The 17,814-nt window shown below is 41.7% G+C and overlaps 1 protein-coding gene across 2 annotated transcripts in view; it reads left to right on the top strand.

Moving 5' to 3' along the window:
* plppr5b (phospholipid phosphatase related 5b) overlaps nt 1-12,565 on the top strand; it is a 139,907-nt gene extending 127,342 nt beyond the window's left edge. The window contains exon 7 of one of the 2 annotated variants that reach the window (XM_085286153.1): nt 8,717-12,565. In XM_085286153.1, the coding sequence (XP_085142279.1) occupies nt 8,717-8,813 (97 nt within the window). In that variant the 3' untranslated portion in view covers nt 8,814-12,565. The remainder of the gene's footprint in view (nt 1-8,716) is intronic. The other variant, XM_085286154.1, reaches the window with a different exon arrangement.
* Nucleotides 12,566-17,814: the final 5,249 nt, after the last annotated feature.

Raw genomic sequence — 17,814 nt, 5'->3', positions numbered from 1 at the left:
CTGAGCATTGCTGTTATGGGTTGCATCCTTCTCCCATATGCTCTTCCAGTATTGTTCCGTCTCCAGCCTTGGTGGTGCTGTTCTCATATTGTTACCCTGCCACTGAGAGTACACCTTTGGATGGCTCTTTGGAAAACAGATGGTTTATTCTACTGCCTTCGACCTCTCTGGTGTACCTCTTCAAGCGGCTGGCCAAGGCTGTGAGTCGGTGCTTGGCAGTTTCCAAGGCCTCAGGTATGGACAGCTTCCTGTACTTCTTAGGCACCTTCTTTGTCGCACCTTTCTGCAGCGCCGATATTTGGATAACCTCCACCGTGCTACTTTGATCCTAGCCTCTAGTCTCCTTCTCCATGGAGGGTACTGCTTCTTGTGGCTGTTTAACTTGTAGCCAAGCATCTCAGTGATTCAGTGATATATGCTGCTGCATATATATATATACATATATATATATATACACACACACAGTGGTTCCTTATTTATCGCTGTAGTTACGTTCTAAAAATAACCCTCGATGGGTCGAATCCACGAAGTCCACTGTTAGAGAATGAAACCAAAAAGGCACCCACGGCTGCCTTTGATGGTGCAAACGTTTCATCGACACTGTTGTGTTTGTTGGGGAGAAAATTTACAAACATGGGCACGTGTTGAAGTGCACTCACTGAGCTTGCTGTGTCTTTTCATTTCCTCTAAGACACTCATTTAAGAGTGAAATATGGAATATACACCACCCCTATCTGATGATTCAGTTCACAATTTCCAGCTGAGAGCTTGCACTTGGCTGCCTGAGAAAGAGCACCAAATCTCACTCTCTCACCTCAGCTATGACAGCCTCTGCGGAAAATTGCCTGCTCTAAAAATAGCACAGTCTAAAGATGCCTGGAAGCTAAACGAGCCACAATAAACTAAATGCCACTGCAGGAAGCAACCTTTGAGTCGCAAAAATGAGACCCACGCTTCTCTCTTCTCTTTTGCTTGAATCTTTAAAGCAGTGACATCACTTTAAGTCTCCAACACAGAGAATAATTTACCTCAAAGATAAATGAGTGGAACAGGCTAATATTTTGTCCTGACCTCTAAATCTACGAAAGCAGATTACCTTTAGTACAGTATACAAGGGGAATCCTAATTTTATTAGAAACCTGACCGGAGAAAACTACCAAATATCTCCTCCAATATAAATGCTCATAGGTCTCTGCAGTCAAGGAGGATAAAAGAGAACCATATTAGCTGTACAGTAGAAATGCATCTGTAGGAATGACTGGCTTAGGCTCTGTGTCATAGTCTACTTTCTTAAAGCTCTCCTGGACAGTAACAAGAAGTCTCAGCAGTAATGTTCTAAGCATATGGAACAGTTTTGTTTTCACACTTCATAACAACCAGTCCTCTGGTATCAGACTGACTTTTGATATAATATTAGTCCAATCCAACTTTATTTATATAGCACTTTAAAAACAACAAAGTTGACCAAAGTGCTTTCCAATAATAAAACAGAGATAGCAGTTAAAAACACTAAGCAGACAAAGAAGCAAATATAAATAACAATAAAATAAATACATGAATGAAAAAGAAGATTAAAATAAATCAGTATATATATTAAATAATAAAACATGAGTAAAGTAGACAATAAGATATACAATGAATATGATTAACAAAATAAAAGGATTAAGAGTGACCAACAGCTGACTAAAACTGACTACAGGTTGACTCTGGTACTACTCCTAAAAGCCTTTGAAAAAAGGTGTGTTTTTAAAGTGATTTAAACATTTCAAGAGTTGGTGCATTTAGGTGCAATTCAACCCCACTTTATCTTTAGGTGAAGTCTTTTTTTCCCCAAGCACACCAAACGGGTTTACAAGATAATAGGTCAAAGGTTACTGTTATGGATAGGCGTAGCTTTGGGTCACGTGGTGTCAGTAATAGTGATTGCTATATCACCTGTTCACGGCCCGAGGGAAATTTTGTGAATGAGTGGGTGATGGGGGAAGTCGACTTTTGCTGACCGCTCAAGCTTGGAATGTTTTTGATCACTGTTTTTCTACGGATTTTAAGGATTTAACAACAAATAAAGGAGTTTTAACTTGGAACTTTGACTAACGTTTTAAACAGCGGGCGCGTCAACATTATTCCCCTATTCAGCTGCTCGGCGACTCAAAGGCTTGAAAGTCGCCAATATTTGTCAGCAAAAAGCGCGACGGCAATGGAGCGTCCCGCAATCAGCACTGAATAAACGCCGACGCGAGCCCACACACCGCCACCACTACACCCATAAAATCGGCTAGTCTGACAGATAAGGAGAAGACGACGGTGGTATGTAAACTGTGTTTTTGTGCTGCGTATTGTTTGTTTGAACGCAGTTTGGATTCTGACCATACGAAGATGTTTTTGTGACACGCCCACCGCTACGTTTGCTATTCGGTTTGGTGTGTGTGTGTGCTGTGGCTCTGCAGGCGTTCACCTGAGTTTGAAGGAATTGCTGTTGCCTTTGTTTTGGATTTTGGCATGCTGCTTATGTTGAATGCTTAAAATGAGTGGATCACAGGCTGCATCTGTTGTTGGAAAAACTGAAAAGGATAAAAGAATAACTTCCCTCACTGAGAAAGCTCTTGCAAACAAAATTGAAACCATCCAAACAGATCGGAAAAGGCATGTAAACAAAATGAAAAGTGTTATTATGTCTCTTAAAGAGCTAATGAAAGATGATAAAAATCATTCACAAGTCAAAAAACAGTTTGATGAGTTAACACACCTGTTTAAGGATTCCAGTGCATTGCATGAATCTTTACTTTCTCTAATCTCATTTGATGAGAAAGATAAACAAAATACATGGTTCTCAAGCATCTCTAAATACAATAAAGGGTTTATGGAGGATGTTAACATATGGCTTTCTGAAACTGATAAACATTCAGGGAGGCCATCATCTGACAAGGCACAGTCACAGGAAACTTCCCTGGGAGGAGAAGTGGAGGTTCGAGAGCACACTGGAAAAGAACCACAATTATCTCTTAATCCTCAGAACGATGTTAATGATGACGTGTTGCCATCCGACAGTGTGTCAAATCAAGGCAGTAGGTCAAGCTCAAGAGTATCATCTACTTCATCTGCATGTCTCAGGGCAGAAGCTGAAATGGCCGCCTTGCTCGCACGTCAACATATGCTGAAAGAAAAACACTCTCTTGAAGAACAAGAGGAACAATTGAGGAGAAAGAAAGAACAACTTCAGCTTGAAGCAGATATAGCTGCAACTGTTGCAAAGGTGAACGTGCTGAGAACTGGATCCGCTATGCAGAGCGTCGCTTCACGGAAATCTAATGGAATGGAATCATATTTTAAAACAAAGGGAAACAGCCTTGAAATTCTTAATGCGGATGCAGAGACTTTTGTTCCTCAGACGCTTACAAAAGGAAATGCAATCACTGGGAATGCAGAGCTTCAAGTAAAAACAGTGCAACAGAATATCAAAAGGGAAAGGCCTGCACCAGCTTTTATGGGGCCTTCTGATGCTTTTGGATCAATTCCACCTTTGCCTAAGCCACAAGCTGCTCTTCCAGTAGCCAATGAAAATCTGTTGTCCATTATGGAAAAACAAAATGAATTAACTTGTATGTTGGTCCATCAGCAAAGTCTTTCTTCACTGCCCAAAAGGGAGATTCAAACCTTTGATGGTGACCTTTTACATTTTCAGGCCTTTATGCGCTCGTTTGAACAGGTCATAGAAGCAAAGACTGGCGATGCTGGTGACTGCCTGCATTATCTTGCACAGTACACCAAGGGGCAGCCCAATGAACTTGTTAAAAGCTGCCAACATATGTCTGGAAGTGCTGGATATGTAAAGGCAAAGACTCTGCTGTATGAGCACTTTGGGAATGGACATGTGATTGCATCTGCCTATTTGAACAAAGTTCACTCATGGCCACTGATTAGATCGGAAGATGGAAAAGCTCTTCAGGCATATTGTTTGTTCTTACGTGGATGCTGCAATGCAATGGAAGAGATTGATGATCTCTCTGAATTAAATACACCTGCCAATATGCTTGCTGTGATTAGAAGACTGCCATATAAGTTAAAAGACAAATGGCGAACAGTAGCATATGACATTCAGGAGAGGCAACATCGCAGAGCCGCATTCATTGACATTGTTTCTTTCCTTGAGCGTCAAGTTAAAATTGTAACAGATCCCATCTTTGGAAATCTATGTGACGTTCCAGCAACACATCTAGCAGCCAAGGGCAGCAATGGAGGGAAATGTTCTCCACATCTAAAAGCTAACGGAAGTAGCTTCGCCACAACAGTCTCTGATGTTGAGAGACAGAATCAGACAGAGGCTCAAGATCGCCACAGTACTGTGAAGGCTTGTTTTTTCTGCAAAGGCGGACATACACTGGAGTCATGTGCTCTGCTTGATAAGAAACCTCAGGATGAGAAGATTTCTTTTCTTAAAAAGAACCGCATTTGTTTTGGCTGTTTGTGTACTGGGCACATAAGCAAAGAATGCAGAAAACGCCTTTCATGTAAAATCTGTGGTCTCCGACATGCAAGTATACTCCATATCCACCACAAAGAGAAGAATGAAATCAAACCTAATAATGAGGCAGATAACATTCCTGTTACGATCCAGACTAGTGGTCTTACTGGGGCCGGTGAACAGGACTGTAAGCTTGCCATTGTGCCAGTTAAAGTAAAATCAAAGAGAGGTCAAAGAATAGTGGAAACGTATGCCTTTCTGGACCATGGGAGTTCAGCATCCTTTTGTACAGTGGGTCTTATGGACAAGCTGAATATTGCTGGGAGGAAGACAAAGATTCTCCTGCGCACCATGGGACAGGAGAAAGTGGTGGACAGTTTCATTGTACCTGAACTTGAAGTTGCTGGATTGGACAGTGACATGTACTGTGATATGCCTAACCTCTTCACTCAGCATAAAATGCCTGTAGATACTGGTAACATCCCAAATCAACAGGACCTGGTTGACTGGCCACATTTGAAGCATGTTCATTTGCCAGAAATTAAGGCCAATGTTGAGCTTTTGATTGGCATGAATATGCCCAGAGCTCTAGAACCTTTGGAGGTCATCCGGAGTGTAGGTGATGGACCCTTTGCCATTAGGACTGTGCTCGGCTGGACTGTGAATGGGCCACTTAATCGAGAATGCTGTGGAAGGCCAGGATGTTTGGCAACAGTTACCGCCAACAGAGTTTCTGCTGTCACACTGGACAAGCTATGGAAACAGCAGTTCAAGATGGATTTTCCTGAGAGCAGCAATGATGAACAGATGGGGCTGTCAAAGGAAGACTTGAAGTTCCTGGAATTGGCCAGCAAGACGGTGACTTTGGGGGATTGGCACTACAGCATTGCCCTGCCACTAAAAGACCGAGACATAAGAATGCCTGACAACCGTGCAATTGAGCAACGAGCCTTAGGTTTGAAGAAAAGGTTCATCAGAGATAAAGACTTTCACAAAGACTGCACTGCCTTCATGACAGATCTTATATCTAGAGGATATGCAAAGAGAGTCCCAGTCACAGAATTAGAGCGCCAGAAATGGGGAAGGATTAAACGCAACTTCGTTCCCGGAGATGTGGTCCTTATAGTGGATGATTCTGCACCTCGTGGTTCCTGGATCATTGGGAGAGTCACCGGAGCTGCACCAGATGAAAAGGGGCTTGTGCGTCAGGTCTGGATTAAGACCCCAACCAGCCATGTGTGCAGACCCATCACAAAGATATGCCTTCTTCAGGAGGCTTCTGACCCATGACTATGACATTTTGACACAGTGTGACATAACTAACTTTGAATTGACTTTAATGTTATGAGATGTATATCACAGACTGACTATATTTAGGCTAAGTGCTGGTAACCTCTGGCCTATGACTGACTGACCATGTGCAGACAGAAGAGAAGAAGAGAAGACATGAGAAAATAACTTTGGTGGACTTTTTGAGTATGTTATGTTGTCTCACTGGGTGTCTGTGATATGATGAAGTGTGTGTTGTGAGTTGTGGTGTTGGATGTGTAATTATTACTGTAAAAATGTAATAATTAGGAGCCGGAATGTTATGGATAGGCGTAGCTTTGGGTCACGTGGTGTCAGTAATAGTGATTGCTATATCACCTGTTCACGGCCCGAGGGAAATTTTGTGAATGAGTGGGTGATGGGGGAAGTCGACTTTTGCTGACCGCTCAAGCTTGGAATGTTTTTGATCACTGTTTTTCTACGGATTTTAAGGATTTGATAACAAATAAAAGAGTTTTAACTTGGAACTTTGACTAACGTTTTAAACAGCGGGCGCGTCAACATTATTCCCCTATTCAGCTGCTCGGCGACTCAAAGGCTTGAAAGTCGCCAATAGTTACCATAGTTGTCATAAGTTTCTTATCCCGACACACTGGGTATCATAATATCCATCCGCATCTTCAAAGGGAAGAAGAAAAGACACATTAGTCTCTTTACATTTAGGCTTTATTTTTCCTGCTTTTAGCATAAAGCAATCCATTCGCTGCGATAATGTCAAGGTGTCTATCAAAACACCTGTTGTCCTAATCTTCTGCCTTTTTTCTTTTCTATTGTTCTTCTCAATAATAAGCTAGCCAATAATGCTGTTTTCCTGGGAGCACTATCCCCCAACCAACCTACTGGTGTATTCAGTTACACAATGAGTGTTTTTTAAATTTGATTCAATTCAATTCTGTTTTATTTATATAACACCAAATAACAACAGTTATATTAATTTTGTAAGGTAAACACTCTACAATAATACACAGAAAACAGAGAAACCTGTAACAATCAGATGACCCTGTATAAGCGAGCACTTTGGCGTCTTTTTGGATATGTTTCAAACCACTGCAGCGTAGTACCTTTAATATCTAAAGCATATGCTAATCACCGTATTAAAATATTATGGCCAACAGTATTAGGATAAGCACAGAGATGAGTCTCTGTTAGAGGCCATAAAAAGATCATTTGTAACCTTCACTAAAGCTGTTTCTGTGCTGTGATGGGCTCTGAAACAGTCCAAAGGAAGGAAGCTGTGGTCTACCATCACTGCACAAATCAAAATATTATTACACTGGTGTGATCCCACCTCTAAAACACAGTGGAATGATACCAGATGTTCATATACAGGCTATATTACGAACATATGGAAATGGTAATTAAAGAACAAGGAGGATAATATTAAAACTCTGAGCTGAAGATATCAGTAAATACATACTGTTTATTCTAATAGGAGCAGCAGCTTTTTTTAAAATTGGTTGGTTTTGGTTTTTGGATTTTTGTATTCACTTGTTGGAGTGACACGTGTTTGAAGTCAGGAAAAGTCAGGAAAGGATAAAATCCCGACTGCTACTGCTAAAAATTAGGAGTTTGGAATTACAGCCCTGTTGCACTAATCTCGTGTCACGTCATGCAAATATACCATCTGTTCTATCAGATCTGCAAGACTGATGGAGAATCATTTATAGAGCAGCATCTCTTTTTGTTTAGATGAGAAACATGTAATTCTGTATATCCACTGTGTTTGGTGAGTCTTTAATGCAAAAGAAATTTGCTCTAACAAACCCAGCCTTAAACACAGAAGAGAAAATCATTTAGTCAGAACCACTATAGACAAAAGAAAATAGTTTTTTCCCCAACTATAGAAATGTGTCTTTGGGGACGTAGCTCTGTTCTGGAGAGAGCAGTAGCAAAAGCCTAGCACAGTACACACCAGGCAATGAATGTGGGGGGTGGGTGGGTTGCAAAGCAGTTTGCAGATGTGCAACATTTGTATGCAAGCTAACACAGCTTAAATAGCATGCTGTGTATGGAATTTGGCAATTGAATGTATAGACGGGTATCAGCTGAACCATCAGCTTCTGCAGACTTGCACTGAGCTGTTCTGCACTGTGCACTAAACTGACTTTGTGACCTGCCTGAACTCACCTGACCTTTACAACCACTGTGGCTCATCAGCCTGGATAGCTGAGGTGTGGTTAGCTTAAAGGCGTGGAGGAAAATCATTACTGTAGGAGAAGGTTTAGTTTAACATCTGGATTAATAGTTAGTGAAATCATTTTCCTGACTATGAAAGTCTGAGTTGTGCATCCTTTCCCCTGATTACCTGTGTGGAAAAAAATCATTATGTAGCCGTCCACTTTTCCGGTGCTCCATAACTAAACATTAGAAAATCCACTTTGCTTGTGGAGAAACTAATTATCTAAATCTAATCTCAACCATCCACTACTTAATCGTTTTAGTGCTTCAGTGGTTCCTAAACAGTGCAGGACTCTATGATACACATTGGAGTTAATGAGGTCATTTTAAGAGAACAACCTAAACATCCTACACTAGGAAAAGCTTTGCAGGCTCATGAATCAGTCATTTACTAATCATGGTAAATTAATTGCTACTGAAATAACTCTTTTACTCAATTGGAGCTCTCCAATTGCTTCGACACATGGACGCGGTGAGCCAGGGATCAAGCCTTCTGAGTAGTAGACGTCCCACAATGTCAACCACCTAATGAATATGACCCAAAATAAACATGCTTAAATGATCACATATAATGGCTAACTTCACAGGCATTTACTTACATTCAGGTCAAATGCCATTGGTGATGTCTTCTCAGATTTCTACATGTGTATTTAGGAATGCCAAACCAGGTTTATTTTTGAGGCATTCGCCAATTTTTTATGTCTTTTGTCCTGATTTTGTTTTTTTGCTCTTCCTGCCTCTTTATAGAATCACATCGCCTTCGCTGAGGTCACATGATGTGGAATCGGCTGTGCGGCAGACCCACTGGACGTCCACTCTCTTCACCGTCCAATCCAATTATTAAGAGTGCAGCGCTAAACCCATTCTTAGTGTGTGTCTGGTCTGTGGTATGTTGTTCTTTGTTGTCTTTATCAGGCCCCTGATTTAACTCGCAATTTCTTGTACTCAAAGAAAAAAGGTTTCTTCTGCTTCCATCTATGCACTTATTCTGAATCGTTGTTGGACTCTCGCCTCCCAAATGAAGCCAAGCAGACTGGGAGACTAGATGATCATGTGAAGGACTGGACTGGATACAACATCAGTGCTGCTCAAGTCAAGTACATTATTATTTTATATGTGAAAAAGTATTTTTCCAATAAGATGGTTATAAGGAAAAACTCTCTCTTTCTATATTTTATTACTTCCTTGTGTTGCATCACATTTCTAAAGCAATGCTGTGAGTATTAGAATGTAACTACTGAGCCTGTATTTATCAAATTAATCACAGTGAAAATTTCAACTTAAATCAGTGATAGAAAATAAACAGACTAAAGAGGAAAGGTATACTTTACCAATTCTGATTGCATAAACAGAGTTTCTGAGTATTTAAATGGTAAATGGCCTGTATTTATATAGCGCTTTACTAGTCCCTAAGGACCCCAAAGCACTTTACACAACCAGTCATCCACCCATTCACACACACACACACACACTGGTGATGGCAGCTACATTGTAGCCACAGCCACCCTGGGGCGCACTGACAGAGGCGAGGCTGCCGGACACTGGCGCCACCGGGCCCTCTGACCACCACCAGTAGGCAACGGGTGAAGTGTCTTGCCCAAGGACACAACGACCGAGACTGTCCAAGCCGGGGCGCGAACCAGCAACCTTCGGATTACAAGGCGAACTCCCAACTCTTGAGCCACGATCACCCGTAAGACAGAAAGCAGCAGTGGTAGACTAGAACGATTGACAGATGCAGCATAAAACTGCTAACGTAGCCCCCACAGTGTCTAAAAAGCAGGGTAATGGTGTTTGGGGGATGTTCTCTCATGCTAGTTTCCAACATTTGGGAAGTCCAGTGTTTTGTTGGACCACACATGAAAATTCTCAGAACTTTGATAAATACAGGCTGAAGTCAAAGGAGCAAATAAGGAAAACTGAAGTGTTTTTCATCATGTCTGACTTCTCCAGCCAGCTCACTAAGGGTTTAGGGTACAACAGTCTATGTGTTTATACAGTATACAGTCAGCTGCAACCAATGACAACAATATACACTCTGACTATACTTTGACAAAAGTATTTAGGCTTTCTTAGCTGCACCAGACAATCACCCCTCCCTCTGTTTTTGTTTTGTGTCTGTTTGCCTTCGACTTCGAGACTGCTGCTTTGACTTTCTCCTATAAAAGTTTGTGATATAGTTTTCAAACCTGCCCTCAACACTTGAAAAGTGCCCAGGAGCTGATATACAAAGCAGAAGAGTTCCAAAAAGACTTAGTCCATAACTGACTAAGATGATGAGCAAACTAAATTTTAAGTTATTATTGTTGAATGTTGCCCATACTTTAAAAGTTCCCAAGTTTTTCTTTGTTTCTTGTAATAGTAACCAAATTTAGTATGGTGACTCCATTTATTTCATAGCAAAATCAGCCACCAAAGCAAAAGCAACATGTAATTACAAGATTGGATAAGTAGAAGAAAATGGATGGTAATGATTGATGATTAAGCAGTAAATATTTGGCATTTAGGTTTAATGAATGGCGTGCATCTGCATTAACTGCTTACATCAGAAAAAGACTGTCACATGAAATTTTTGATAAAGACATACTTGAAATGATAAAATATCTAAAGATATCTGTTTTCCTTAACACTACTTTCATCTGTGTTGTCATTGCGGTGTCATTTGTATTGGGACTCGTTCTTCTTTGTAGCAAAACCATTTTGGGCTTTCTTTGGCATTAAAACACAGAGAAAATCTTTTGGCCCTTCAAATCTCTATTTTTGTAGTGACAACTAAAGCACTTATTGATGAAGACTGTGAATAAGAATGTTCGCAAAACAGCACTTTAAATCAAGCTATGACTTCCCTCATTGCTAATGAAATGGCCACAAATTTCATAACTGCTTGAAAACAAATCACACAGAATATTTGAGATTTTGAGGAACAAAACCTGCTCAAATGTGTATCAGAAGAGCTGCAACACTGTCCCAGTATGCCAAAAGGTTGATTCTGTTCATCTGGACGTTTTCAGTGGGAGAAACATTTCATCACTCATCCAAATGACGTCTTCAGTCTCAGCTGACTGCAGGGGTGGGCCAATTTTTTGGCGCAGCGTGTTTTGGGGTTTCAAAGACAAAAAAACTCAAATGTTGTGATACTCCTGACACATAAAGGGTTTTTGCATAGGCAGCGGTTGTCCTTCTCTTTTTTTATTTGTTTGTATTTTATTTGTATTTTTTGTATTTTCCTTCTGATATCTGTACCTGAGCTGAGTTAACGCAAACATTTCCCCGTCGTGGGATCAATAAAGTCTTATCTTATCTTATCTCTCATCTTCTCTACTGGATCATCTGGAGCTTTCTTTAGGAGCCTTTCCAGCTTTGACAAAAGTCCAGCTTGGATAACCACATTTACTCTTCTTGATGTTCTTCTGCCTCCCTGGCTGCTGTGTCAGTGGGGATGGTGTTTGCTCTGTGTTGTAGCGTCCTGATGACTCCCAGTTTGTACTCCAGTGGATGATGAGAGTCAAACCTTAGATACTGATCCGTATGTGTAGGTTTACGGTACACATCAGCGTTTAGATGTCCCCCATTACTGATATTCCCCAACTCTCATGGCTATTGGTCAGTGGTCTCTGATCAGTGGTTGTTGATCAATGCTCATGAAAATTTGCATATTAATGATCAAGGTACTGACCTCCCAGCCTATTGTTCATTGGTGGGCTGGTTTCAATCATTGTGCAAATGTACTGTTTATAAGATTGGGGAAACCTGCAGTCAGCTGAGACTGAAGACGTCACCTGGATGATGACGAAACGTTTCTCCCACTGAAAACATCCAGATGAACAAAATCAACCTTTTGGGATTTACTTACCTGGATGATTGAGCATGCATCAAGACTATCCCAGCATATTCAAAACAAAAGAGAACTGTAAAAACGTATATGTTAAAACTACAAAAAATGCTTATATGTATATCCTTTCAGTCATATTGTACATTACTGCTTATCTATTTTCTTATGACTGTGCATTGTGTGTGGGTGCGTTCACAATAGATGTTTATTTTATCTCTCAGATAACTGTTATTGCTTCTTTATCTTATTTAAGTAAAACAGAGTATGTTTCATGTTAATGTTCACAATTACACTTACATTTTTATACTCTCTGTTCTATTTATATTTCAGTTCTACTGTGTATCCCATTCCTTAAATGACCTTTTTCTGACAAGGGTTGCAACCTTTTCTAAACTTGTGATTTTTACCTTTTTCCTCCATGCTGTAGTGATTCTTTACTTCTGGTGGACTACTTTGTATGGATGTCATTGCACCTCTTCTGACCAAGTTATTTTTTTATATTATTCATGTTCTGCTTTTCAAAATTCTATTCAATTCTTTTCAAATTTTAAGTTAAAACTGTGACCTTTTACACTATAGAAGAAGTTGTTTACAGCCTTTGAATAAAAAACACTAAAAGGACTCAAATCCCATCTCTTTTTTCTGTTAGGTCTTAATCGTTCTTAATAAAGTATTAATAATCATACTTGATTAATCATACTTGATTAAGACTTTCCTTCAAAGCTTTAATTTTTAAAGACACTTAACTGATAATTCTTTTTTCATCCAGTCCTTGAATCTGCAAGAAAAAGTGTTTTCAAGCGAATATTAATTATATTCAGAGTTTAACCTCTAGGAAGGCAGGGGGGTGCAGGAAATATGGATGTTCTCTGTCCACTTTCTTCATTTGTCCTTCCTGTGTACATTTTGACTATGTGTGTGCATCAAGGACTTGCTAATGACTAAAGGCATAGGCTACAGCATAGCTTCGGCCTGGGAGGAGTGAGGCAGACTGGGATCTGGCATCACGGCATCCAAGCTGAAGGTGTGACCTCTGTCATGCTGGGCAGTTGGATTTCCGTTGCAAAAGGTACCAGCAGTGAGACTGCTGAGTGATTGATGGGCAGCCGGGACTGAGACAGGAGATTGCTGTTGCAGTATGAAACTGGACAGTGAGATCATGCTGTCATAGCAGTCATGCTGGGAATCGAGAACTGGTTTTTGTAGCGAACTGGTAGTTCCTGGTAGTTGAAATCCTTGGAATCGATAGTCTGCTTCGATCTCACTTACCGGTTCTTGTGCTTGCGCTACAATTTACTGATTTCCGTTATCAGAGGATATCGTTATCAAACATAGTAGGGAAGAGTGGATATTACGTTTATTTTTATTGCACAAAAGCATAATGGTAAAGTGCAAACTGCATCCAGGACAGAAACAACTGTATTAAGCTGCTAAGACAACTTCAGCTCTGTGAAAGTACAGTCAGCACGCTAAAGCTAAGCTAGCCAAAACCCAGAGTGACACTAAAGCTGAGTGAATGTTGATCCCAGCCTAAGAGTAGGAGTATCATATGTGCGTCCTTGTCATATGTATGGACTCAAATTGTGGTCATAAATATTTTGTACTTGTAAACCAGGATTTGTATGTGTAAAAAGAATTTGTGTGTGTGTAAAAAAGATTTGTATGTGGACTTATGTGTGAAATTTCTGCACTCACTGTTGTGGAAATGACAGTCTTCACTAGTGGGGATCAGTGTTGCCAACTCCTCAGTGAGGAAAATCTCTATTGGTTGTCCTAAAAGTTGCTAGAAGCCGCTAAATGACATCATCGCCTAATTTGCATAATTGATCATGCTAATCTAATTGTAACCTATGTTGTTGGAGAGAGAAATAACATCGTGGAAGAGACATAAAGTGAGTAAAAAACGTCCTAAATGCATTTAGAGTTTATTTAGAACTACAAATTAAATTTCTTTTAGCAATTATTGTTTTCTTTAATGTCACAATTCCAACCCTGCTCCTTTATCCGGGCTTGGACGACCAAAGATGACCCGAAATAGGCGCTCTGGTGGAGTTACTTTGTGTGTGTGTGTGTGTGTTTATATGTAGTTTTAAAACTTGTGATCCACAAAACGGCATAAGAGTAAAAGAAGAACTGACTGCGTTACAGTCAGTGCAGGAGCAGCGGCTTCGCTCATGCGCGATTCATTTGCAGTTTGGACGCATAGGTGTGAACGTCTCCTGCCCTGATAGCAGCTGGGGGAGGACTATCCTCCGCCTGGGAGCGCTTTGGCACAGGCGAGGTGCCCACGGCAGCACCCGCTGCTTTTTGAGAGTATGAGCGATATGCGCTTTCACGTCAAAAAGTCGGCATAAATAAGTCTCCAATAACACCAGAAAAAGTCACCAGATTTGTCGCTTTTCTTTTCTTTTCTTTTCTTTTTCGCTAAGGGGGTCTGAAAACTCGCTAAATATAGCGACAAAGTCGCTAAGTTGGCAACACTGGTAGAGATAGTTACAAAGCTTTCTTCGTTATGAATTAGAAGATTCATGTTTTTATTGAACATTTGAAGATAAAAAACAAACTCTTGTAGAGAACATAAAGTCAGAGATAGAAACGACAAGGAGCAGGTGCATCTAGTACAGGTAGAGCTGCTGCAAAAACCCACAGAGCCCAGCAGCCAGCGCAACAAATTCTGGATCCTTGGCTTTTAGTTAGCAGTTAGCATTAACAGCACATCCTGCGTCCGATGTCAAAGGACCTTTATGCTGCGCACTGTGACTCACAGCAATGGTCCCGGGTCAGGTCTGACTTTGTGTTAAACTAATCCTAAAGTAATAATGGTATTTCTAACCACTGATATACCACAACTTTATCCTTTCAACATCTACTGACAGTTAGGGGAGCTAACTTTTATCAGATATTAATATAGAGATCCTCCAGCTTCAAACCGTCTTACCCTTCAAGGACCTGCAGTTCAAAAAAGCGCCCCTCCAACAGCCAAACCCATCTGTTCTCCGATTGGATTGTTACATTTGTGATTGACATGATCTGACCAGATGAAAGGAAGAAAAATAGGATCAAAATTCATACTTGTAACTTGAAACTTGAGTGCAGTTTCACACGTATTTTTTGGCTAAGTCCACACACAAATCTTTTTTACGCGCACACAAATTCTTTTTACACATACAAATCCTGATTTACAAGTACAAAATATTTATGAACACAATTTGAGCCCATACATACAGTGGGGCAAAAAAGTATTTAGTCAGCCACCGATTGTGCAAGTTCCCCCACCTAAAATGATGACAGAGGTCAGTAATTTGCACCAGAGGTACACTTCAACTGTGAGAGACAGAATGTGAAAAAAAAATCCATGAATCCACATGGTAGGATTTGTAAAGAATTTATTCGTAAATTAGGGTGGAAAATAAGTATTTGGTCAATAACAAAAATACAACTCAATACTTTGTAACATAACCTTTGTTGGCAATAACAGAGGTCAAACGTTTACTATAGGTCTTTACCAGGTTTGCACACACAGTAGCTGGTATTTTGGCCCATTCCTCCATGCAGATCTTCTCGAGAGCAGTGATGTTTTGGGGCTGTCGCCGAGCAACACGGACTTTCAACTCCCGCCACAGATTTTCTATGGGGTTGAGGTCTGGAGACTGGCTAGGCCACTCCAGGACTTTCAAATGCTTCTTACGGAGCCACTCCTTTGTTGCCCGGGCGGTGTGTTTTGGATCATTGTCATGTTGGAAGACCCAGCCTCGTTTCATCTTCAAAGTTCTCACTGATGGAAGGAGGTTTTGGCTCAAAATCTCACGATACATGGCCCCATTCATTCTGTCCTTAACACGGATCAGTCGTCCTGTCCCCTTGGCAGAAAAACAGCCCCATAGCATGATGTTTCCACCCCCATGCTTTACAGTAGGTATGGTGTTCTTGGGATGCAACTCAGTATTCTTCTTCCTCCAAACACGACGAGTTGAGTTTATACCAAAAAGTTCTGCTTTGGTTTCATCTGACCACATGACATTCTCCCAATCCTCTGCTGTATCATCCATGTGCTCTCTGGCAAACTTCAGACGGGCCTGGACATGCACTGGCTTCAGCAGCGGAACACGTCTGGCACTGCGGGATTTGATTCCCTGCCGTTGTAGTGTGTTACTGATGGTGACCTTTGTTACTTTGGTCCCAGCTCTCTGCAGGTCATTCACCAGGTCCCCCCGTGTGGTTCTGGGATCTTTGCTCACCGTTCTCATGATCATTTTGACCCCACGGGATGAGATCTTGCGTGGAGCCCCAGATCGAGGGAGATTATCAGTGGTCTTGTATGTCTTCCATTTTCTGATGATTGCTCCCACAGTTGATTTTTTCACACCAAGCTGCTTGCCTATTGTAGATTCACTCTTCCCAGTCTGGTGCAGGTCTACAATACTTTTCCTGGTGTCCTTCGAAAGCTCTTTGGTCTTGGCCATGGCGGAGTTTGGAGTCTGACAGTTTGAGGCTGTGGACAGGTGTCTTTTATACAGATGATGAGTTCAAACAGGTGCCATTCATACAGGTAACGAGTGGGGGACAGAAAAGCTTCTTACAGAAGGCGTTACAGGTCTGTGAGAGCCAGAGATTTTCCTTGTTTGAGGTGACCAAATACTTATTTTCCACCCTGATTTACAAATAAATTCTTTACAAATCCTACCATGTGAATTCATGGATTTTTTTTTCACATTCTGTCTCTCACAGTTGAAGTGTACCTCTGGTGCAAATTACTGACCTCTGTCATCATTTTAAGTGGGGGAACTTGCACAATCGGTGGCTGACTAAATACTTTTTTGCCCCACTGTATGGATAGGGATTTGTCCTGGTGTGTGGGACTCTAGCATCAGGTTTAAAAAAACACCCAGCACGCCCCTGTGGGCGGTTTATCCTTCAAGCTCGGGTCCTCTACCAGAGGCCTGGGAGCTTGAGGGTCCTGCGCAGTATCTTAGCTGTTCCCAGGACTGCGCTCTTCTGGACAGAGATCTCCGATGTTATTCCCGGGATCTGCTGGAGCCACTCGCCTAGCTTGGGAGTCACCGCACCTAGTGCTCCGATTACCACGGGGACCACCGTTACCTTCACCCTCCACATCCTCTCGAGCTCTTCTCTGAGCCCTTGGTATTTCTCCAGCTTCTCGTGTTCCTTCTTCCTGATATTGCTGTCATTCGGAACCGCTACATCGATCACTACGGCCGTCTTCTTCTGTTTGTCTACCACCACTATGTCCGGTTGGTTAGCCACCACCATTTTGTCCGTCTGTATCTGGAAGTCCCACAGGATCTTAGCTCGGTCATTCTCCACCACCCTTGGGGGCATCTCCCATTTTGACCTCGGGACTTCCAGGTTATACTCGGCACAGATGTTCCTGTACACTATGCCGGCCACTTGGTTATGGCGTTCCATGTATGCCTTGCCTGCTAGCATCTTGCACCCTGCTGTTATGTGCTGGATTGTCTCTGGGGCATCTTTACACAGCCTGCACCTGGGGTCTTGCCTGGTGTGATAGACCCCAGCCTCTATGGATCTTGTGCTCAGAGCTTGTTCTTGTGCTGCCATGATTAGTGCCTCTGTGCTGTCTTTCAGTCCAGCTTTGTCCAGCCACTGGTAGGATTTCTGGATATCAGCCACCTCCTCTATCTGCCGGTGGTACATACCGTGCAGGGGCCTGTCCTTCCATGATGGTTCCTCGTCTCCCTCCTCTTTCTTGGGTTTCTGCTGCCTGAGGTATTCACTGAGCACTCGGTCAGTTGGGGCCATCTTCCCAATGTATTCTTGGATGTTCGTTGTCTCATCCTGGACTGTGGTGCTGACACTCACCAGTCCCCGGCCCCCTTCCTTCCGCTTAGCGTACAGCCTCAGGGTGCTGGACTTGGGGTGAAACCCTCTATGCATGGTAAGGAGCTTTCTTGTCTTTTTTTTTTATTTTTTATAAATTTTATTTTCAGTCACAGCAGCATGTTAACAACAAAACTGTCACGGTTCTGGGTCC

This window comes from Mchenga conophoros, linkage group LG9 (assembly GCF_057382185.1).
Source record: "Mchenga conophoros isolate Kocher_MC1m ecotype Shallow Benthic linkage group LG9, M_conophoros_male_GT1.1, whole genome shotgun sequence".
NCBI classification, from domain to species: domain Eukaryota; kingdom Metazoa; phylum Chordata; class Actinopteri; order Cichliformes; family Cichlidae; genus Mchenga; species Mchenga conophoros.
Note: the sequence above shows the minus strand (reverse complement) of the source record. Positions and strands in the feature narration are given on the sequence as shown.